The sequence below is a fragment of the Phalacrocorax aristotelis genome, chromosome 3 (genome assembly GCF_949628215.1).
Source record: "Phalacrocorax aristotelis chromosome 3, bGulAri2.1, whole genome shotgun sequence".
In the NCBI taxonomy this organism is placed as follows: domain Eukaryota; kingdom Metazoa; phylum Chordata; class Aves; order Suliformes; family Phalacrocoracidae; genus Phalacrocorax; species Phalacrocorax aristotelis.
Genome location: NC_134278.1, coordinates 100,899,022 through 100,924,172, shown reverse-complemented (window position 1 = coordinate 100,924,172; position 25,151 = coordinate 100,899,022). Strand labels below are relative to the sequence as shown.

The window sequence follows — 25,151 nt, the reverse complement described above, 5'->3', positions numbered from 1 at the left end:
TGTTTGCTTATATAATACTAAGACATTGAAAACTTGCTTACCAAGACTATCTTGGTAACTATTTTTAACACACATTCCAGAAGCAGCACGCTTTCTACCTTCTCACTTCTCTTTTCTGATCCCCTCTGTTTATAAAAGGTGTAACTCAGACTCATGTCCTCACTGTGCTGCCACAGGGCCTTTCATACCTAAAGCTGCGAGCAGGGACAGAACCTAGATGCTAACAACAGGAACACAGACATGGTTCTCCAAGGGAGGGAGGGAGTGGTACAAAGAGGGAGGAATGTCCTGCTGTTCTTAATTACTTTAAAAATATTGGCTAACATTCTCTCTCCAGTACTGTACAAAATGTTAAGCAAAAAGCAGCTGACAAAGTTGCTGACAGTTCATGTCAAGAGGTTTTCCCAAAGTTTAGAATTATCACAATATGTTAATGTTAAGGGAGGGCAGGATATTAGTAGGCTAAACTGGATCTTATTTCATTATCCTTGCAAGTGGCATCACTGAACAAGAAAGCCTGGCCTAAACTTCAGTGTCAGTTCAAAATTCCTATATAGGATGAACTCATTAAATACTGCATTTTTCTGGATTCATTACCTGAAGGTGCTGCTTTATTTATTAAAATGGAAGGTGTCCAGGAACAAAAAAAAAGGACAAACTAGCAGGAAAGGCACAGTTCTGCTCTTTATCTTCCCTCAAGCACACATATAAAACCTTTTTTTCAGAATAAAGCAGAATGTGTGAGGGACACAAGCAGTACATCCATTACTTTATTTTTTCCATTTATTTATGTATTTTTAATTTAGCTAACAAAAAAAAAAGCTGTGTTGCTGTGTTCTCACTCAGAAGAAAAAGAATAATGAACCTCTCTATATTTTTTTGTTTTTACAAAACCACTACTTTCAGCTTTCATGCATCTTCCCTTACAAGACAGCAGTTCATCCATGAAGAAATTGTCTGATTACACTGCTTCTGTTCAGTACGAGCAGAACAAGCCTCATACTGGATTGTCTTGATGACTTTTATAACCTGACAGGACTTCTTTCTTATTTTCTAACTGAAGGAAAACACTCAAAATGCAACTTCCAACAGAAAAGGGCATGCAGACTAAAATATCATTTTGATATTAAAGAAACTTTCTCAGGTTGTGCTCTCCAGCAGACATTTTTACCTCCTGCAGGTTCCCAGTGTCAAAAATGTTAAGAAACAACATGGGACAGGAGAGTCACCTATTTTTCCTCCCCCTAATCTGTAACAGGGCACGCCTGTGTCATTGAAGAGCCTGGGACATTAAAAAAAATTCATAAAAACCTTCATACACATTCATAGCTACCAAGTAATTCTGGTGACAGGACATTTTAAATTGGTATACCCAAGCCCATTCATCTTTTCAAAAGGCAATAACTCCAGTGTAGGTGGTAGAAACCTCTCGACAATTTTTTTTAATGCTTCATGATTATTTCTGTGCACTGACAAGTTATTTATGTCAAGCCTAGTAGCACCCATTTAGACAAAAACTGCCAGCAGTTAACCACGCAAAACAGAGTCAGCAAAAGGGATTGTATTAACTCTCCCTTTGCTGCTGGACTTTTCATCAAAGCAGAGAGGAGCAGGAACATCCTGTGTTGTTAAAACAGCTCAGTTCTTCACCTGGGATCACAATACTCAATTGCTACAGCTGTTTAGATGTAAGTCTACAGCTGTTTAAACATAAGTTCCAAGAGAGAAATCGCTAGAACTGTTACTGCCTGAAACACACCGAAATGAAATACATGATCCACCAAGTTAAGACAGAAGATGAGATATTCAATAACTTGATAGTGGAAGAAGCTGGAAAAAAGAATTCACCTTACAACCACCAGAAAATCTACAGTGTGCGCTAATGCTATGAAGAGAAACCACAGTTTAGGATCTTTTACAAAACTCTTTAGATATTGACAGTGCTTAGTTCATTATGAAATAATTCCTTGCTCAGAAACTTTCATCAGGATGAGATCTTTGGCAATTGCTGCTCCATCACTTATCTGATATTTAGAGTGTTACTTGCAGTTTCCACCTCAAACTGTGAACACTGACTTACTCCAAGCAGAATAGCAGGAATTTTTCAGATTCTCCATATATAGTTTCTGACCATTTCCATTGACTATTGCTTTGTGCCCATACACTACGGTGTTACAGCATTTATCCAACATGAATGAAAAAAGAATCAGCGTCCTTTGAAATGCAGTTCCTGGCAATTGATAACAGGCACCTACTACCTGCCTTAATGGAAGAACCCAAACAAGAATATACTTTAATATTTCAATAAAATTACTTATGAATTCAATATTTTCTTAAGACAACTTTAGAGCTCTCCACAGACAGACCACTTAATGTTCCTTTTGCTTCAGATCTTTAGAATAAAAAGACAGCTCTAGCAATCATACATGATATACTCCTGCTATCTGTCAAAAATCTCAAGAGGAAAGCCTCTTTATAAACTCTACCATTCAGTCGTAAGAATGTGTTCCGTTTTTGCTTTCCGAAATGCAGGACATTCTTCATTCAAAGATGAAAGACCGTAATTTGTAAACTAGATAATTTCTAGCCTCAGGCAAATCTAGCTGTCTTCCCCCCAAAATTATCCTATTTCTCCTCCTTCAACTTGCTCAGAAGAAAGATTAATGGTGAATGCAGTTGCCATTGAAATTTAGTGAACAAAATATCCCAACCATTCAATCCTAAAATGACTAAAGAGCTCTCCCGTGTGGTTTTTCATAGCATTGCCTAACAGGACAGTGAGGCAACCTTGATAGTCCCTAAAACACCTTAAAATCAAGCATGCAAGATAAAGATTTTATTCATGCCAACATGCAGAATACCCCACCCAAGATAAGTAGCTAAAAGGGGAACTTTTCATACAAAAGATTAAGTAGTCACCACAATGAATGCCTTCATGAAAAACAAAGCTGGAATTTGACTCAGTAATTCTGAGGGGCCCTGTAACACATTTTCCTGTGGAAAGCTCTTAAAACCTGAAGGCTTTCAATGTCAGTATTTTATGACTACCACTACAGAGAGCAAAACTGAGATCTACAGCTTAAAATACCTACAATGTTAATTCTAACTTGTGAGTATGTTCCCAACAGAAACATTAATTTATGTTTGACAAGTCCTTTTTCTTTTTTCCTTTCTGATGTTCAAGTCAGGCAAAATCTATTTGTTATCTTTACTTAATTTGTGAAAAGCAGATGTGAAAACTCACCTGGAAAATTAATTGCCATTCCTGTGTATCTAAACTTAAATTTTCAAAAACCTGCTTCTCAAAATACTGCAAATGGTTCACTAAGTCCTGGCATACCCCACAGGAGTTTATACCTTTGCAGGTGGCAACTGCCAGAAAACCAGTATTTAATATGAATTCATAGCTAGTTCTTCTAGTTCTAGCTAGTTCTAGCTTCATCTCAATTTGCCTTTGACACCATCTGCTTTCAACCAGTCCAAAATGGGCTCAACTGGACAAGCACCACGAAGAGGAACCTGGTGGTGCGTGTGGTGATTACCAATCCACGTAGAAAAAGTCCAACCCCTGAATTGGTCAAAATCATTATTACAAAGTCTCAAATCCCAACAGGATGATACCTGTTTAATGAATCATAGAACCTGTTTTCAGAAGCAAGCAGATTTTTCCACGGAGATTCCCGTCTATGAAGGGGAGAAACACTACCTTAACAAGCTATAACAGGTCTTAATTTTGTTCAGTTTTAGCACCTTAAATACCATGGAATTTCACTAGTTGTGTTGCAAGAGTTCTGTTCGAATGTTTCAGGAAATACTAAAGGACATAGCTTAAGTCTTTTCAAAGTCTGCTACAAACAAACAAAAAAGGCCTGATTTTAAACAGGACACTAGTTATTTTAAAATACTTAGAACATTCATTTAAATAACAACTTCTTCACTCTCTACCTGTTTGGAAGCTTACTTGTCAGTATGCTTTGTTTAATCCCCGTAAATGACTCATAACCTCTCTGTAGAGGTCAGAAGCAGGTTCTCAAGCCTTACCAGGTGAAAGATATCCCCTTTTGGCAAGCACAGTATTAGACTTTCAAATAGCAGCACCCTTTGACTAACTCACTCAAAGAAAGTTACTTTAAAAAGCTGCTTGCTGAGATAGACTTGGCAAGTGTAGAGAATTAAGAAAAATGCAAGGATATTCAAGAGGCACTTCTACTAATACCTTTTCTTTCTCGGTCTGTGAAACATTCCTCAACCTGGCAGGACAAGCTGCCAACACTGACTAGAAAACTGTACCAGTGGTCTTAAAATATATGCTATGGTACCTTCCAGCAGGTTATGTCAGCACTAGAAAATAATACTGACATTCGATAAATGTGGAATTCTTGTTTTTGAAGTACTCCTAGAGTATACACCCAGTGAGGCTCTCATCAATCTGAATTCTATCAATGTTTTCCATTGGATGACTGAAGACGAAAGCCAGATGGAGAGATTTTTCTCAGTACATCTCAAGTCTCAGAACTCCTCTGTACTCCTGTACTCCTCTAGGTCAGAAAACATTTTTAAACAGACCTCAGTAACCTCTGAATTTCACTAGTGGAAACAAGATCAGTGAAACAGGAGGCATAAAACAGTTTACAAGAAGCTATGGCTGTAAAGACAGGTAGAATGAAGACTTAAGGACACCCCAGACTCCCCAAAGGAGTCTATATGGAGGGTTGCTCTAGTTATTAATCCCTTCACTTTCCTTTCTTTTATTGCTTATCCATAGGGTATCTATAGCCAAAGGGCCAGGTCAGCAACTGTCCTAAACAATATGAAATCTAAAACGCTCTTCACGACTCCTTACACAAATTATTTCTGTGACCAGTTCCCCCTCAATGCTATGTACTGATGCCTCGGCCTGCTTGGAAAAAGAGACCTTGGTTAAAGCAGGTAAGACCTACTGGGGGATAAGGGGGAAGAAGGTAGGGAGAAGTCAAGGCTAAAGGTTAAGCAGTATTTTGTTACACTGACAGTGTAGCAGAGAGGACATCACCACCAATGTCACCTGCTTTTTGACGAAAGAAAAAGCAAGTGACCAGAATCAAGGCTGCAGACATTTTAAGCTCCTGGACTTAGTTATTTCTGAAAGACAGACAAGGATACTGATATAGGCTAAGTGTGTTCAGTCCTGCGTTTTAGAACTGAAAACCTTGATGGCAACCTCAACCACAAGTAATGCCAGTGAGAGAATAACTGGCTTTTCTTCTCTAATCGCAGAATCTTGCATAGCTCTTTCCAACAGGCCGGAATTTTAAGAAGAATTGAAGTAATTTCAAACACAGCATTCTCAAGTTTAGCATGTTCTTTTGTTTTTTTTTTCTCCTCTCAGGAAATTCAGATAACTATCACATTATCACAGGTCAGAACCCGTTAACCTCTGTACACAGAATATACAGGAGTTCTAAAATTAACCACAAAAGCCTTCTGCTTGATGTAAATGACAATTAATACACCTAAAAAAAAAAGCTAACGCAGACATTTTTGCATTACTGAAATGTGTACTGAAATGTCCACTGCCTACCAAAGTTCCAGCTGACAAGTTACGAAAGATTGGTTAATGCACTGAAGGATGTATTCTATTTCTACGCTGCTTTAGGATGGACTTCCTTGGATTGGTTACGAGACAGCAGCAACTGAAAATTGTCACAGAAGCAAATCTTACCAAAATGGCTTAAATATCTAAATAACCATCCTATGGCTAGCACAGAAATAGAAAGGAGAAAAACTATTCAGTAGATTTACTACTGAACATATGAACCACGCACTGAATTTGGTTTCACCTTGCAGGGAATTTCAGAATTTAAATTTTAAAGAAATAGAAACAATTAATCATTGCTGTAGGCAAACATACACCCTAATAATTGAAGTTATACACCAGTAACTGTTAAGGAATCTTTTTGGGTTTTACTTTTGACTTTACTATAAAAAATTTCACTTACTAGCATTCTCCAAAAGCAGCTCTTCATTCTTAATTAAGGCTGCCAAAGTAGTTCCAGAGCAGGAATTTTAAACCCATGCATTTTACTTTTAATACTATTAAGGTGATTTTTGCTATTTTATTCCAGTGTCTTCGGCACCATGAGCAATAACAGCAAACATAAAAAGACAGCTGGTACAAAAGGGAGTACCTGGAGATAACAGGTGACTTGCTTCCATTCACTGTATTTGTTCTTTCCCAAGGCTTTCTTGTTAGTTCTGGAAAACATAAAGAGAAGATTAAAAACTGTCTCTTTCTATTTGTTGTGTAATTTACATGAAGAAACTTCACATATCTGGCAACTTAAGTCAGCCTTTTTTTGGTTTTGGGTTTGGCGATGTTTTTCACTACATGATATTAATGCTTTCACTTAACTTAATAGTTACCTCCTGTTGTATTAATCTACTTTTAGTCATACTACCATTTATATTGTGATAGCATCTTCAAGTCTCACTTTTCTTCTAGACACTGTAAATAACATTTGATTCTTAATCCAACTAGGAGACGGTCTGCCTATACTTTAATGTATTTTATTGCTTCAGTTGTAAGACACGAAATTCTGGAACTGTAACCAAATAGTCAGCTTCAAATACTGGGGGAAGGTGTTTTTAAGTTAAAGGAGTTGTCCCAAGCTGTTAATTAATTATATAAAACTAATTTAGTGTCAATTTCAATGAAGCAATTGTAGGGATAACCTAGAATTCACTCCTACCTAGAACCCCTAAACTAAGGGGAGAAAAAAAAGAGAATTAAAACCTTGAGTTGTATAAAGTCATTTATTGCCTTGCAGTCTAATTTCTTTAGACTACTGGCTGGCTGTATCTCAATACTAACAGTTTTCCAGTTATTTCCATCCAGACACACTTAGCTCCTGGCTCTCCTTTTTATTCCACAGCCAGTGGCCACCTGGGTTCTGTTCACCCTACAGCAGTGGTTTTTAGTATTAAGGCCTGCACACTGTCCAGTGGCTGAATCATCTAGTAAAGAAGTATACACATGGGCAAACAATCAACAGAGAAAGTTAGAGCATACTGAAGACTGGTATATTCATCACCCAGTCATTTTCCTTCTGTAAAGGAAAGGACACTTGCATGTGGGAATCTTTACTAAAGTACCTGGAAGTGGCAACTGTTTCTCACACTGATAGTCTTGTATGTCTGTCTTGAAGGAAACAAACTGCTGTCCCAACTTGTGCCCTGCAATGACTGAAACAACTTGTTTTCACATTCACTGCCAACTGCTTTCTGTGCACCAGCCCCATAGGTTCAACACAGGAGGACCCTATACAAAGCTCAGCATTCCAGTGGATCTCCTTTTTACCTGTACTCTTCTGAAACACTTCTGAACCAGGACCCATTCTATAGCAAAGTACCAGGCTGTAATCATGGGAGAAGCAGCAGGCTCCAAAATTCAGCACAGCTGACTGATATTTGTCATTAGGATTTAGCATTGTAGAGTCACAAAGTTCACAAACCTGTGTTACTTACCAGGTGTGCTTGTTGAAGAAACCTTAGAAGTTGAAGACTCTGATTCTTCCTGATTAAAAGGTAGGAGAGGGGGAGAAGGGGAGGGAGAAGGAAGAGAGAAAGAAAAAAAAACAACCACCTTTGACTCCTGTGAATCTAACAGATTAATCTCACTGTTCAAATATTTATTTCACTTTTTGTATAGATGGTTCTGCTCAATTGTATGTAGAAAACGTGCAAGCACTATGCACTTCACAATAGTGATTATGTGTACAAGTATAAATAATCTCTCATGTACACCATTAGAATCTTTCTCATAATCTAGTATTGAATAATGTGAAGTAGATCAAATTTCTCAACTCACAGTTTTATCTTCTTTCTGCTCTGGTTCTGTTGATCCCTTTTCAGCAATTCTTCTCCTATAAGCAGAGACAAAAGTCACCAAGATCGTCATGGCTTTAAGATGGAAGAATATAGCTTAGTGTAATTAAAGACATATACAGGTTGATAGCTAGATAATTGAACATTGGTGTTTAAAAAAGTACTTCCAAAATACTTTCAAGGACAAAGCCCTCCTGCCAAAGCAACTGTGCAATTCTTTCTCCTCTTGAAGTCTGTATCCCCTCTCTTACTGCTGCACAAAGACTTACACAGAAGTACTCAATTACACTCGAGTAAAAATGGCTATTCCAAAATGTTATCAACTTCACAAAGCAACCACAAAAGCAAGCCGATGTTTATTTGACCCTTAACCAGCTGAAAACAGGCACCCAAAATCCTACTTCTGTGATGACCAAGCAGCTAGAGCAAGGAACAGCTCCTTACCTCCTGGCCAGCAGGGCGCTCATTTCTTCCATCAACCCACTGCCTCCCAAAGGAAGTGGTCCATTTCCACGGCCACTGTCTGTTTTAGATGAAGCAGAGCCGCCTCCTCCTCCTCCACTCGAACTGGAGGAGTCTTCACCCTTCATAATACACAAAATAACAGTAGATGTGCCAACAAAATGATAGCCGACTTAATGAAAGAAACAAAATTCACAGACGAGAAAGTAACAATTGTATAAGGAGTGTGATGGGCTGGTAGTACATCCTGTTAACACTTTCCTAATAATGAATTAAGCCGACTACAAAAGTCTTGATACTGCTATTAATCTTGAACAAAAAATACAACCAGTTCAGGAAGACAGGATTTAGAGACAGGAATTGGAAAAAGAAACAAGAGTTGCATTTACCCGCGAGACTTTCCTAAGTTTGGCTCCAGCAAGTGCAGCTGCTAGTCCAGTTAAAGGGCGATTTTCTTCAGACACGAATCCCACTGAAAATCCAGAGGCAGGGAGGGGGGGAGCAGGAGGTGGAAGGGGAACAGGAGGAACTTGGCTAGGAAGTGGAGGAGGCGGTGGTGGCGGCGGTGGAGGCCCTGATGGTGGAAGTGGAGGTGGTGGTGGTGGGCCAGGAGGAGGTGGGGCTGCTACTGAAGACTGAGCTGGGCCAGGGGGTAGGGGAGGTGGGGGAGGAGGTGCAGGTGGTCCTTGGACAACACCTAGTATCAAAGAGAAAACAAATAGGCTGTATTAAGGATTTAGAAAAGAAAGATCTTATGGCCATTAAAATACTGGTTCATTTGCTCAGTGTATGAGACATTAATACTGGTAAGGGTCCTTTTCACAGGCAAGAAAACACTGCAAGTTTCAGGAGAAAAGCATTCTTATTAAACATACTAAAAACATTACGTAGTACTCTGTAAGAGATCAGATAGTTTCTGAGACTTTTACATACAAAACCCCTCCAGTCAGGTTCTGTGCTGCAACCAAGAAGAATCTTACACTGAGAAACAGGCAAAGCTTTTTAGAAGAGAGTTAAGTAAGGCCACATAGGAACAATACTGTTTGTCCAAATGGTGCTAACCACAGAGTGACTTCTCATCGTACTAACGAGCATTTAACACACCACCCAAACATCTGAACCCTCAAACTGTTTCAGAGTTCCAACGCTGATTTATAAGCTGCATAAAAATATTTCCTCTAAAAAACATTCCAGGAATCAATTTTAATACTCTAATACAAACACTAATTAGTGAGTTAGAAGACTGATGTTTTAAGCTGATGGGAACAAGCTCTTTAGTTTTTTATCTACCTATCTTTAATGCTTTAAATTCACATTAATATGCAATACAAAATGTGTTTTGAAGAAAGAATATTCTGAGAATTACTGTGTTATTATTACAGGAACATTTTAAGAAATTGTGACTAGGAAAACAGCCCCACACATCCTCCCCCTGCCTCACCCAAACCACCATAAGGTACTAAAAATACTGCACAACCACCTCAAGCAATCTCTCCAGGCAGGAATTTCACACACAGGTCTTCCTGATTTCCTTCACTGTGTAACTTTAAAAGCCTTTTAAACTCTCTTGGCCTCATTCACCACTCAGGTACATGCTTTTTTCCCATCCTACAAGTGAGGCCATTCACCCTGTTTCCATCCCAGCACAGTGTAGCTCGCGCCTTCATTTAAGACAAGAGTATGGTATAAACAGGATCTACTCCACATGGCTTGTGTTGATGAAGCCACAGTCTACTTGCCCCCAGGAGCCTCTCTGCCCACACCTTTACCTGAGCTACTGCAGACTTTATACAAAGACCTAAATCTATTAAATCAATATAAAAGCAGGGTTAAAGCTTAAAAGCTTAATAGAGACGTTTACATCTATGTAAAACACATTTCTATCATTTTAGTAGAGCGTCCATTAAGGCTGTCACCTGCTTAACCAAACTTTTTTCTAAAGCCTTTTTAGCTACACTAGTAGAATATATGCACACGTATGGCCATATATCAAAATAGGACTGCTGTCCAGAAAGAAATGCTGTAGGTGTTACATACTAAATTTGAAACTATGCAGGGTATCAAAACAGTTCAGGCTATTCCTCACTGAAGGTCATTCATATGTCCAAAGCCACACATATGTTTTTCCATGTTGGCTGCCATCAGGAAACTAATGATGCTGCCTGTTAACACCATGTTCCAAATAAACTAACAGTGCAAGGTTTACCAAGCAAGTGTTTGACAAGCTCTGTTCTCAACAGGTGAGAGCTTAAGAAAACAGAATTTTACTTATGACAGGCCACAGAACACTGGCTCTTCTCTGTGGAGCTTTAAAGTTTCCCTTACCCCAGTTTTCCAAACGGTATTTCGTTGTGGTATTAAGATCACTGCATCTCTGGAAGCATTGTGTTAATTCTTCAGGGCAGTTATGGGCTTTGATACCAATTGGTTTTGACTGCATTCCTGATTAGTGCATTAGTAGCAATAACAGAAAGCCTTACCCTGCTGGGTCGTAGGTTCAATCGGCTGAGAGGCTGCCTGCAAGACTGGCTCAGAAGCAGAGGAGTCTCCCAGCACAGAGTTTAGAGAGTTCTCAACAGAGGCAGGGGTAGCTGCAGAGGGAGAAGGGAGAACACTAGGCTTGGATGAGGGAGTCGAGGCATTCGGGGAGTTGGGAGAAGGAGAAGCTTGAGGTCCAGAGAGTGACAGAGGCGGAAAGGAAGGCAGTGGTGGGGGAGGAGGTGGCGGAGGCGGAGTTGGACCTGAGGTAGAAGGTGAAGGAACTGGATAAGCCAAGTTTTCAGGAAGCCCATTAGGAGCCGTGGGAGACGTGGACATTTGGGTCACTGGATTAGAAGTTGACACTGGGAGGACAGGTCTCGGACCAGTAGCTTTGCCTGGTGGACTGCTTATCATTACTGGAGGAGATGGGGGAAGGGGAGCAAAACTGGGCGCAGACCAGGCAACGGGCTTTGTATTTGGAGGCAAAGTCGCTGGGGCATTGACAGGAGAAGGGGGCCGAGAACTTTTGTTCAGTGGACGAGGAACTGTAGCATAATGGGGGAGTACAGGGTGGAAAGCTGAGCCTAAAGATGTAGCAAAACGTGATGCAGAGTGCCTTAGAGGCGGTGTAGGGGGAGTGGAAGTCGGTGGTGCAGAAGTCACTACAGCATACTCCGGTGTGGCCTCTGACATTGGTGCTGAGACTGCTTTTGCATATGATGGAGGAGGTGCTGAAGGAGGCTGGCAACTGGAGTATTCAGGAAGTGGAGTGCTATACGGGGAGTTGTCGAAAGATGGAGCTGGACAGAAGATGGAAAGCAGCAGCAAAGGCAGGATAAAAAAAGGAGAAAGAGAAAAAGGGAGCTAATGAAGCAACAAAACCAGCATTCAAACAAAATGTATAAATGTAGACTACAGTTAGTACCAGAGGATTAGGCACAAGTGAAAATACTGTTAGGAAAGTTTTACATATACTCAACAGCTGCTTTTAAATTTTACCAACTATTTTTGTGCCAACATTTGAATTTACAAGTATGTTCTAGAGGAAGTTTCCTCAAATCTCATCTGTGAGACGAATTAGATACAGGGTTGATTAATGATTCTTTTATCAGCTTTTATCTTCTTGTTTGGTTGCAAAGTGCAAGCAAGTGTAGTGATCTTAACATTTGTTACAACTCCACTATCAAAACTCATACCATAGGCAGCAGGTAAGTATCATCTTTCTCTTCCCCAGAAAAAGCTCCATCGCAAACTTGAAAATGCTGGGAATAAAACTACCAAGAAAATTCTCTGCTCTAAAGTGACTAGCTCTTACATAGTATTCTTCGACTTTTACCATAAGCTGATTTCTTACATAAATTGAGTTTGTTACTAAAGAACAACCAAGTGCTTGACAAATGTTCCATTATATTACCAAAATGAGAAAGCTTTCAGTTATCGCTGGATACATTTCCGCAGGCAGTGCATTATCTTATCTACAAATACATACAATACATTTAACTGAAATGTTACTACAATGATAAATTAAGCAAGACTTCATACTGAAAAGGCATTTCTCACACTATTACTTTGCCTTATGTAGGTACATACCTTCTAAATTAAAACACACAGCCTGATATGTCTGGGTTCCCCTCTCCCCAATTATGTAATGAGAATACAATTCGTTTAACAGAGCAGACAATGATAAGGTATTTAGAAATTTTAACTCATCATACTTTAACCAGTGTTGGAGGTGTCCCAACATGATTCAAGTTCTTCAAGCAATCAGAGAGTACAGCGATGGAGTGAGCAAATAGTGCAAAAAATTTATTTCAGTTAATGGAAAATTATGACAGGGAAGTCAAAGATCTTGGACTTCTTGCCATAAAAAAAGGAAGCAATTCCAGCAAATAGAAGCCTGAAACACTGACTGTTGTTGCACAACTGTACTCATTGCCTTTTGTTGCTTCTCTCTCACTCCACCACCCCAAAACATAGAGTAGTCTGGTACTTGAACACACTCAGTTTTGAAATTCTTACCAGCATTTGAAATTCTTCTCTCTCTTTCCCATTCCAGTTGTTCCCTTTCCAACTGTTCTTGCCGTTCTCTTTCTTGCCTTTCCCGTTCAAGTCTCTCTCGATCCTGCCTCTCCTTCTCTTGTCTCTCCCTTTCTAGGCGTTCTTGCCGTTCCCTTTCTTGCCGTTCTCTCTCCAGTTGCTCCTGTTCTAGGCGCTCTCTTTCAAGTCGTTCCCTTTCTAGCCTCTCTCTTTCCAGCCTCTCCCGTTCCATTCGTTCACGATCCAGCCTCTCCCGTTCCAGCTCCTTCTGCCTCTGTTGCTCTTGCAACTGTCTGCAGTAATGAAAAAAGAAAAAAGACTAAGCTGCAAAGCAAAAAAAGGAAAATATCAAGCAACTCTTAGAGGACAAGAGAGAAATTAATCAACAATCTTTGCACCAGTGAAAACAAAAGCACAGCATTTGTACCTACATAAAATTCTTAATTCTACATGTTATTTCCTGAGCTGGATAATAGTTGTTTTATGCTTACAGTAAAATGAATCATATATCCAATTTCCTCTTAACATTTGGAGAGACAGCTTTCAAGAGGTAAGAGTAGAAAGCTATTGTGGTAATTTACTAACTGATGCAGTCTTCCCAGTTTGGGATATGGAATTACATTTGTTCTTTGCATGGTATTTTATACTCGAAGCAGTGAATAAAAAGTACAGTGAAATAGCAGTAGCACAAATACTCATCAAAAAAACCCCACCCCCAAACAAGTTACGTTTTTCAGATAAACTAGTCAGCTACTATTTATCCAAATTGTACAGGAGCATCAAAATATATACATGTCCCTCTCCACCTGCACACTACTACACACACATACAACTTAACTGGCATCACAACGAGAACACCCTGAAGGCAGGGGAATACTGGACGTGGTCAGAAAAAAAACACATGGTGCAGCAGCCAGGGAAACACTGCAGGGAGCTGGCAGGGGTTCCAGCTCATGGGAGTCTTTGCAAAGGAAAGCAGAGAGGTAGAAGATGTGGAAAGGAGGAAAACAAGTAAAAGCCAGGCAGAGGAAGTACAAAGACCTTCCTAAGGGTAAGGAGGAATCATGAAGATTTGCTGCCAAAGCCACTAGGTTTGCTGAAAAATAATAGGACTTTTCCTGCAAAAATACAGTGGGAAAAGCTGTAAACAACCCTTCTGCTTTTTTCTTCAACTTGTCTTATATTTTCTTTATTTAGTGGGTTGTTTTTTTTTTTTAACTATATTAGGAAAAAGGTAGTTTCTAGTTGGCTAAAATATAGCTTTTTGATTTTTCAAAACTTTTTCATTTCTTGGGGTAACTCACTACTAAAACAAAAATTAGGCATATATCCTCCTCAAAGCTGCGGCCAGTACATTCCTGTCAGTATACATATCACTGAAAATGTTGTTAGTCATCATCCTCTACTTGAATTCTTACTTTCAAAACAAAATCATGACATTTAAAGATAACTACTTATATATAAAGCACACAACGATTTTTTCCGCCATGCTGCAGATGCCAAGTGAAGATAGCTTCTCACTAAATACAAAGCACAGGCAGCTTTTAAATATCAGGCAAAAAGGAGACCTAAATTTTGACACCTTAAGCTAATAGAGATGTGTTTTCTATAGACTGGCACTGGGCAATCTTATTTGGAAAGGTCATTAGTAATTCTATACTATACACTTAGAGCCATGTAAAACTGAAACCTGAAAATGAAGGGAACTTCAGCTATTTCATTCCTACTCATGCTTGGAAAATACTGGCAGAATGGAAACTCCAGCTCATACACTGTTACTATTGAAGTCCATCCTCTTTCAGAAAAATGTTTTTCTGTTAAAAAACAAAAAGGCCTGTAAAATATTGAAATTTTGTAATCGTTATAAGCAATTAAGTTCCAGTTATGTACAGCAAAAGGACTTTTCCCTACTGAATTTGTTACCCAACATCCTCAGAAGCTGCAAAATAGTTCTATATCAGTTCTGCTACCAGCTCCTGCTCTCCTACATTACAAACTTGTAACAGCAGTCATTAAGAAACCAGGGCTGCAACTCAGCTTGTTAAACGTTTGATTTTTACCCTCTGAAGTCCACCAAAAAGTCTGGTAATTCACTGCTACATATTTGGAACCAGCAGAGGATTCCTACAAAATATCAAGATAATATAAACCACAGAAATTTAAGCTCCAAAAGGGATATTAAAAATACTTTTGGTATTACATTTTTTCTTGCTCTGTATTGTACAAAACCAGTTTTATTATGTGCTCTTCTTCCCTCAGATAAAATCTGTTTTTAGAGAAAAGCAGGTTTACATCATGGATAACTTCAGCATGGACTTCTTAGGCTCTCGTTTTGTAAAGGAGAGCTGGATGCACAGATGTTTGTAGCGAAAAGGCTATTCAGAGCGGGAGTCAACATTTATAGACTCCAAAGCAGCTTTTGTTTGTTTTGTTCATTCTTTTTCATTTATCTGCCAGACACTAGCATACCCAGAAATTTACACACTGTTAATCCTAAAACTAAAATGTAGATACGGCATTTGAAGTTCTAAGCATTTCATGTTACATTTAGTTTATAAAACTAAAAGGTACCAATTCACTGGGTTTAATAACACATCTAGCAGCTGCCAGATATTTAAATTCTTTTAAGTTCTCCATTTTGTTACAGAAAGAGAACCTCAGTATAGGTCACACCTCCCATAAGAGCAGTGTCACCGAGGCAGTTCTGCAATAAGCCATGGTGACAGCTGTGCTATTTAATATTTTCAAAAGCAACCTGGAAAAGAAACAGTGAGGTGCTCTTGACTAAGCTCCTTAATATTATTTAGGATAGCAAGGATGATGATTGATTATAAAGAATTACTGATATTCTAATTCCAAGTAACTGGCAATAAAATTAGAAAATAAAACTTAGATATAACTGAAGTGATGCAGGGGAGAGGGGAAATCTGCTAAATTCATACATAAAATGCCAGACTACAGGTTCACTCAGGAGTGAGATATTAGGGTTATGACAGACAGTTCTATGACAACATCCATTCATGGTGTGTTCTGTTCAAAAACATAAGCCAGGTACTTCATATTAGGAAAGGATTACAGAGCTGTATAGAAAATATCATCATCCTGCTTCACAAACCCTGCATCTCTGCTCCCATCTTGAAAGGCAGAAAACAGCAGAACTGAAAAGGTTCAAGGAGGACCAACACTATGATCAAGAGTACCAGCCTCCATGGAAAAAATAACTAAAGAGGCTGGAATTCTGCATTCTGGAGAAGACAATCAGAGGTCTGCAACATCCTGAGCAATGAGAACATCCTAATACAACCGCTGGGAGGAAAGAGTCAGTGCAACTAATAACAGCAAAGCTCAAAAAAACGTAAAAATGATAAAGAGTGAGCACCTCTGCACGTCACGCAGATGAACAGTGGAACTCCTTGCCAGAGTGACTCAAAGAAAGAGCAGGGAAAAGGCCACAGAAGAAAAACAACATGGAAGGTCATTTAGGAAACAGAAATTGCATCATACACAAGAAGCTGTTGAACCAAAAATGCCCAGAGGATTGGAGAGTAGCAGGGGAAAATATTCCAGGAATTTGCCCTGGCCCAGGAGGATGGGGACTTTTGTTCGTTTTGATTTAAAGCTTTTCTAACTATCGAGAGGGTTATGTCCACGTGTGTCTATGTAGGTACTATAGACAAGGAGGGGAGGAGGGAGACATGGATGATAAGACTCTATATAAATGTATACTCTCTATATTACATGCAATTTAGCTAAAGCATAAGGTGTATGCCTAAATCAGAGTTTCTTTGGGATTGACTAGTTCTCCTAATGTGTGTGTACATGTTCCTGAGGCTCACCTGGGGATTTTCTTCTCTTCAGAGAGCTATGAAGACACACAATGCCCTTGTGCCATAACAAAATGTACCTAAGCATTTATTCACTTAAACCTTTATCTGAAGAAAAAAATATTTCAGTCATCAATCAACACTATCAAACTGTATTGGCTGTCTACTAAGACATAGATAAATGGCAGTGAGATAACCCCTACACAGGACCTAAATGATAAAGTTCTCATAATTAAATAAGTATTGAGTGATTCAGTGTTTGATGTTTTATTTTTGTAACAGGATCCTCATTTGCCATTTCTTCAGGAAATAAAGGAATAAAACCAGGTGTTTTTTTAACCTACAAATAAAAACTATGAACAAGTTGACGACTTTACTTACAATACAAATGCTCTACCAAGAGAGGGCAGCAAAATACCTTGCAAACGTTTCCTCTCTTATGTAAAATTCCCATGCAGTAAGATATATGAGATGAAATACACCATACTTGAGGATAATTTTAAGTTTAAATGATTCTCATTATATATTGCTGAAGCATCCCTTTGTCAACAAGGAAAAGCGAAAAACCAAACCAACAAACCCAGAAAAACACCCAACCCAAAACCAAAACCACAAAACAAAAAACAAACCACACACCACAACCCACTACATTTTTACAGTAGTTTTAATGATTTTAATAAACCTTTCAGATAGAAAACAAAAAGTGACGCAGGTCAAAAGATCAGTACACCAGCAATGGAATCAAGCTGCTTCAACACAACTTAATGAGCAAGGATGAATTTAATTAACTAAGAAAGAATTACAGCTTAACAAGTGTAACAGTTGTACCTTAAAAAGATTAAGAACTCATTTGCTAAGTAAAAAAAAAGAAAGGGTGTGTGTAAATTTGCTTGCACTAAACCACCCTGGGTTTGTTTACTTAGCATTAGATAATGTAATTTTATTTTAAAATTGTCAGAGATCAAAATTATATTATGCAAAAGCATTAGTAGATTAAGAAGAGTCACTACACATCAATTAAAGCATTTCTGAAACGACAAGACTTTGGTAGATCTAAAGCATGGGAACGTTCAAGAACATTGTGAAAGCAATACATGAAAAATCCTTCAGCTTCAGAAAGCACAGTAGCTACCAGGACAACTTCTGAAAAAAAAGTGAAGAGGTACTAAAAATGCCCCAGAAACCTCTCTTATAGTGAAATGCTAATTATGCAAAGGCAAAGTGATTCTAATTATTTTAAAGGTGTGAATTACGAGAATCTAAGAGCTCATTTACATTGAATAGTTGAGACAGTGATAGAAAACTGAACAGCACATCAGTCATACCCAGCGTAGATGCTGTTACATGTGGTTTTAGGTTCAAAGAGTCAACTTCAGAATTTCAGAAGAGCTGCTAGCTTTATCATGCATTCTACTCGTGAAAGTTTCTTTTTGGATGTTAACTAGTTCCATGCCAAAAGCATCTCAAGGAAACTTCACTTTGGGGTATTGGTAGGTTTTTTGTTTTGTTATTTTAAATTAACTTACTTTAATATTGCAACAGCTTTTAAAGTTATTTCATCTCTTCTTCTTGCCCTTATACCTTTGTCCAATTAAAGAGGTATGAGGAGGTAGAGTCAGAGGATGAAGAAAGAATCATATTTACAATACTAACTTGTGACTTTGAACTCTATCAGCATTAATCCTCCAGTTTTTTGGGCAGCCAAGAATCAGGAGCCTGGCTACATTCTTGAAATAACACAAGGAGAAAAATGCAATGAGCAGAGTTAAGTACACACTGTTGCATCCCTGCTATAAAAAAACCCAAACACATTTTACAATGGTCGAAGTGCTTAGAATTTCTCCTACACGACAACTGCAAAACAGAACTGCTGTTAGTTTGTACCCAGGTACATGCAAAGCCTTTCTAGTTTTTTCTGAATCAGCCCATAAAGGGGAATAACAATTAAGAAGCAGTGCTACTATCTCAGCTCTTGATGTTATATGAAATGAGCCAATACCTCATGTACACCAAGATCACTTTCTATCATGCCTTTCACTAGCAACATCACTACTTTCAACAGATCACCGCATGCAGCAACTAGAAAGCGATCCCAAAATAATATTATCCAATACCTTTAAATCTGGGGGGGATGGGGGGCAGGGAAAGGTTGTTTTAGCTTCTCATCTTGGAAGTGAATGACTGACAGCGATCCTTTGGTCCCTTTGCTAAGGACTTCAACATAGTCATTCAAAAGAATTGAAGCCTCAATCAATTTTCTTAAAATATGACCATTGCCATATGGGTTAAAGGGAAGACAAAGATCTCAACTTGATTAAGAAATTTCAATGTTTACTGGTGAAACAATATTCTGTGTAAAAGCAGACTTAGTAGCCAGGCAGAACCTGTCTCAGGAACACTTTTCATGTTTAAGCCTATATCTTGGTCATCTGCAGAAGAGTTACTGCAAATGCAAAGACTGTCCTTCCACCATAGAAAGTATGCCTCAGCATTAAGCAACTTTTATTGTGTCAAAAAACAGAGCTGTTGTCACAAGGGCACCAAGATGGGAAAAAAACCCAACCAACATGTAACAAATCCATTGCTGAAACAGTTTGTGAAAGCAAATAGCTGTCTGCTCTGGCAGGTCACCTTGTTTCCTCAGGTGGAAGTTTTTCTGTATGTTCACATAAATCTTCAGAATTTAAACACTGGCTTGCTTTACTCTTGGACGTGAGATCAAGCCTTTTTTTTTTTTTTCCCCCCTAAAAAGATGACAGGAAACCGTACTGAGAAGACCATATATCAACCTGAATAAGAGAATTCAGCCACAAACCCAAAAGGCTTCTTGTCACAAAGCCAGATACATTAAAAACAGAGGTATTTCCAAGAATAGTACAGACAGAAGCATCTTTGTATCACAGCCAAATTCAACAGGCACTGAGCTGATAGACATTCCAAGATGAACAGAAACTGGTTTGAAGTATTTGATCTTAAAACTCACTGTAGAAAACAAAAATCCAATACAAAGCCTGCAGAAAACAAAGTATCTTAAGGAACAGACCTGACTGAAGTAATTGCTGCATAAAGAGGTCAGCTGTAGGCAGATAATACATAGTATTTGACAGCTGTTAGTCATCATTTATGAACACACCGATCTTCTTGGCTGAATAACTTTGTGCCAAATCAGGGCACCCAATCACTCAAAGATCAATAGCAATACTTTCCCCATTTCATCTGCTTAAAGATACAACAGCAACAACAAGGATTGGGGGAGGGGACGACGACCAAACAAACAAGCTAAGTGTATTGAAGACGACATTAAAAAAAATACCACTTGAGCCACTAAAAAGAAAGTTGACTTTTAAAAAAAAATATCATAAAACAGATTCTCAGGTTTGTGTCCCACATCAGGTTTTTTTCTTTTTTTTGAAGAACAGTGTCTGGCTTGTGCTGTTACCTATTCTAAAACAAATGTGGCGCAGTGGAAAACAGGCACAAGGATGACACCCAAAAGGCACCATGAAGGTTGCCCATTGGTAGCTTAAAACACTGCAGTAATATATTCTGCACTTTATCCATTCTGAAAGTTACAGTTAAGACATTCTGTATAAGAAACCAAATGTGATTATAACAAAAGTATTCAACCCTGCATGAATCTTTAATGCTGTGCTTCACTAGTTAAAAAAAAAGTAAATTTCATAACCCAACATAAACAAGAAATCTAGGAATAAAACACTACTATGTCAAAGCTCTAAAGTTAAGCATATAATAACGACCATAATTAAACCTGGATTCACTAATCCAAACCAATGGGGCTGTTCAAACTGTGTTGCTGATCTGGCCATTAAGCTTACACTTACCAAATAAATAAATATTAAAATATGTTTAACCATTAAAATACATTTATCAATTTAAAAATTGCATTGCAATGACTAGGACTATGAGAAGACCACCGTAGTACTCCAGCCCTGGAGTCTCCATATGCCTAGGCTTTCAGGGTGGCTCTGAGCTATTGTACCAACTCCTCTAACCCTGCCTCAATCTGCGGAGCAATAAACAAGACAGTAATGTTTGGAGTTTTATTCTAAAATGCTGAAAGCCCCAGCATGTGGGCAGAGATACCATTATCTAATCTAACAGTCACTACCTACTAGAATACATCTCACATGATGGCTCTCCTCCTCCCACCACTGAGTCACTGCAACAAACAGAGCAGCTGGCTGCAAACAGGCTACACAGTGCGTAGCTGAGCTAGAGGCACCAGCACCAGATGCAGGGTGACCTCAGCTCCATCTGAAGCATGCTGTCGCCTACAGAAGAGCAGCTACCTTGCCACTGCAAGTAACTGCATGCACTCTGTGGACACCAATTTAACTAGACACAGTCAACATACTATGTCACTGTTATAATAGTTTATAGGAAAAAAGTTAGAAAGGGACATGTTGATTGTTTTGAACTTAGCTGCTAGTTTGAGTTTTGATATAATAGCTTAATCCTCTAACCTTCTGCACCAGGTCAGAAAAGGAAGGAAAAGATGTGTCTGCTATGGCCCTTCAAATTTCCAGGAACTAATTCAGTTTTTATTATTCTAATATCAACATTAAATTTGCTCTCCCACCTCTAATATTAAATATTTATTCATCATCCCAAAATTCAGCATTTACCACAGAGCTCGGTCTCCTGTATGGTCACAGAAACCTACTGAATACGTCTCTCAAGACCTACACATTATTGCTTATATACCATGGAACGAACACACACTATCCCCCAAATTTCATAATTCATTTACAAAGAGAAAATTGTATTAATACAGATAGCAAATTTCCGTCAAACAAAAGCAGCCTGCACTGAGACCGAGAGTCTTCATGAATAAAAAGTACACTTGGTGCAACAATAACAAAATCTCAGCAGAAGAAATCAATATTTAACCTCTTCACATCTTCCCAAGCTCCCTCAGTTACATGAACTTTGCTTTTCATCATCTGAACTGAGCTCTTGCTATATGCTCTCACCAAAACTCCTACCAAGTTAGCTTTACTTTTTTTCAAGTGCTAGGCAGTCCAGACAGCTTCTACCTGAGAATATGCACATCGTTTCAGAGAAACACAGACCAGAGGTAGTCAACTTGATAAAATGAGCATGAAACAGACACTTAGATGATCTGCAAAGCCTGACTGTTCAAAGGCAGGAGGAGGTTGGTGAATTGAGTTTATGTATATGCTCTGGAGCTGACAAATTTCAACAGTGTGTTCAACTGTGTTTTCAACATAGTTTCAACAGTGTTGGACCTCAAGTTCTTTAAACAGTAGTGAAAGGTGAGACTGTTTCAATTATGTGGTTTTTAAGTTTGTATCAAAGAACACTTTACACTTAATTTAACACAAAATTATAAAGGCATGTTAATTGATTACCTACAACATGATTTTGAAACACTAGGCAAATCTAGAGGTCATTATAGCTGTTTCCAATGTTCTATCAGCTTTCCCGTGCTTGATCAGCAGTTGCATGTACCACTTCCACTGTCAATCTGATTTTCCCTGTTCACTAACATATACTAATACAGCCTAAACAGTAGTATTTGGTCGACAGGTTGCAGTGTGTCTTCTTTGTCCCGTCCTCCCCCCCCCCCCAATGTCTGAAAACAAGACACCAGCTACTTATTATTTCTCATTCCATTTTGATCATCAAAACCTGCAACATCATCTAACTCCTCCTCTTCTCCTTTGTACTCACATATCTCAACTCGCATCAGCAGCAAGGACTTATTTTGTTCAGCAAAACACCATATAAAATCTAAAATTTGATTGTTCCCAATCCCAATGATGCAAGAGGAACTGCCTGTTTATGCTCCTCACACTTCCACAGCAACTGTCTTCTACCTTAACTAGGAACTTCCCTCCTGGTATCTGTCAAATGCTTCACTAAAGCCCAGGAATACCACATGAACAGCCTTTCTTCTTTTGCAAAAGAAAATATTATCTGGGTACAGTTTACTCTGCTGTTTTATCTGGTTAATTATTCTTTTCTTCAAAAGTACTTCTAAAGCTTTTCACATTAGCAAGGTCAAACTAACAGGCTTTCATTTCCTTGATCAAAAGGAATTTAAGGTCTAACAACAAGCTTTTATGTTATAAGATCAAACCACATTAGTTGGAAATAAGAAAATAAGAGAAAGAATTAGGTTTTATCAGTCGAGCAAAAACTGGTAATCAACCACGACGACAAAGACATGAAGAGGCAGCTATAAACTTAAAGGTTATTAGATACAGGATTTCCAATAGAGAAAGGGATCTATTGACGCTCTGTGATCAAACCTCATCAAGCCTAGTTCTTCTCACCTTGATCTGTTCAACTTACAAAGTTCAATTGTTCTTTAGTTCACATATCTGACAGAAGCCAGGCTGCAAGAAGTAATCTGTGCACATCAAATTTTACAAAAAAATAAGATTCTCCATTGGCAACTCCTTTAGTGGTATTGTAGTGAGCGCAGCCAGGACAGAATTAATTTCATAGAAGGTAACCACAATAACCAAAAATCTGGAAAAACTGAGAACAGTTTCTAATCCCAATTTCATGTTTTGCATTAAACAGAAAAACCCCACAGAACTGGAAATTTTGCAGAAAGGGTAAGATTTCTAAGAGACATTTTTAAAAGTGTTAACTAAGATACTTGTCAAAACCATCCTTCAAGCAACATCCATATTCAATTGCAGCAATTAAGGCAGCAATTTTGCCAATGTAGTCAAAAGACTGCTCTTCTCAGTCTGCTAAATATGTCAATGTTACCCAACACCTACAGCTATTCAGTACTGTAACCAGACGGCACCCATTACCTCTCCATAAAGCCAGTTATTAAGCCTCTGAAAGCTAGACTTGACAGAACTAAGGAAAACTTTATTGTTCATGGGAAGAAACTGTGAATGGAAAGAAAGTGAGGGGCACTAAAAAAAAGATAAAAATTTAAAAAGCCATTATTATACCAGAATTCTGTTTTCCAGAAACACTGCAGGCAAGGAAGGAAAGAAAAAAACCTGAAGTCTTTAGGATGAGATAAACAACACTGACTGATGGATCTTTTTACTTTTGTCTCCTTTTGTCTCCTGTCCTACTACGCAATGCAGAGGCTGGAAAAATCCAAATGGCTGCAGGCTGTCCCATGAAACTAACTCAACAAGCTCAACTTGAAAAGTTTACACTGATGTAACTTTGACCTGCTGGAAACCTTTAGCTTAGGCATTAAAAAACGCCCTTTGATTCCATCTAAACCACATCTCCAGGATGCAAAACTTCCCGCAGATTTTCTAACATGCACAGCGCAGAACAGATTCACATGACAGTATTCTACTGACCGCTCATATCCTAAACCAAAAAGCTTATATATAAAAATAACATGAATAGTATATACATATGCCTATGACAGATTAGAACTGTTTGCTTAGTTAGAAATCAATCCATATACCTTTAAAGAAATCCTACTTCCTCAAAATAAGCTGTTGGATAAATGGCACAATTGAAAAAGCAAAGGAAAACTGGAAACAGTACATCTGGCCACTAACTAGGGAAGGGCTTGAGGGAAATCAGTAGAAACAAGGCTACCAGGGAGAGAAAGCAATGTGCAAACTTCGCTTCCGTTTAATTATCATAACTACATTACTACTATATTGTGGGATTTTCATTTATTTATTTATTTTACTTTCAGTATTTCCACACCTTTTCAAAACAGCTCAGGAATTGTATATGTAATAATTACGAATTTTCCCCCCCTGTAAATTATTTAACAGTAGTTAAAAAAATTAAGATTAGCAAAATCTACTTTTAATCTGTAAAATAAAAAGCATTCCTTTAATTCTATCACTAAATAAGAAACTGCTACCCTGGTCAGCCTCTGAACTTGTACTATCAAAAACTAAGAAGCCTCCAAAAGATGTTATAAAACCCACACCATAACGCTACTCCTTTCTAGCAGTCACATACCAATTTTTCTTTAATAGTATCACCCCGATCTATATATATAAATATCTATATATATATAGAAACTAAAACTGTAAGCAAACTCGAAGTATTTAACAACTACAAAACCCCCTAATATTCCACTGTTGTGTTTATGTGAAGTTCTAACATTTTTGAGTACTTACGAGAGAAGCCGGTCAAGTTTTGGTCCATTACGTCCCTGAAGGACAACAGGCGGCTTGTATACCTTCATTATTCCTTACGATCTATACACCTTCTCTGTTTCTGGTGTTCTTGGTCTCTTTATTTATGAAGCAGTGATGATTTTGAAGTTATTTATGAACATTAACTCATTAAATTCCCAAGTGTCATATCAGATACCAACCCAGTGACTCATATCCCTGACAATATATTTATCATGGCTGGAAGAGAAGGTAAATTTACATGCACGAGTAGCACACAGAGGCACGCCATGAACTAACCTTATATTTTAAAATGGTATTTGACATTAAGTAACTCTGAGGTTATTAACAAATACATATGCCAACTGAA

The 25,151-nt window shown here is 38.3% G+C and overlaps 1 protein-coding gene across 6 annotated transcripts in view; it reads right to left on the bottom strand.

Annotated features, from left to right (window-relative positions):
• ENAH (ENAH actin regulator) overlaps positions 1–25,151 on the bottom strand; it is a 95,130-nt gene that overhangs the window by 6,004 nt on the left and 63,975 nt on the right. The window contains exons 5-12 of one of the 6 annotated variants that reach the window (XM_075088758.1): positions 12,826–13,136; positions 10,806–11,606; positions 8,715–9,022; positions 8,308–8,447; positions 7,847–7,901; positions 7,504–7,552; positions 6,168–6,234; positions 3,622–3,684 (exon numbers count right to left, since the gene is read on the bottom strand). In XM_075088758.1, coding sequence (XP_074944859.1) covers positions 3,622–3,684; positions 6,168–6,234; positions 7,504–7,552; positions 7,847–7,901; positions 8,308–8,447; positions 8,715–9,022; positions 10,806–11,606; positions 12,826–13,136 — 1,794 coding nt within the window. The remainder of the gene's footprint in view (positions 1–3,621; positions 3,685–6,167; positions 6,235–7,503; positions 7,553–7,846; positions 7,902–8,307; positions 8,448–8,714; positions 9,023–10,805; positions 11,607–12,825; positions 13,137–25,151) is intronic. The other 5 variants (XM_075088760.1, XM_075088762.1, XM_075088759.1 and 2 more) reach the window with 5 other exon arrangements.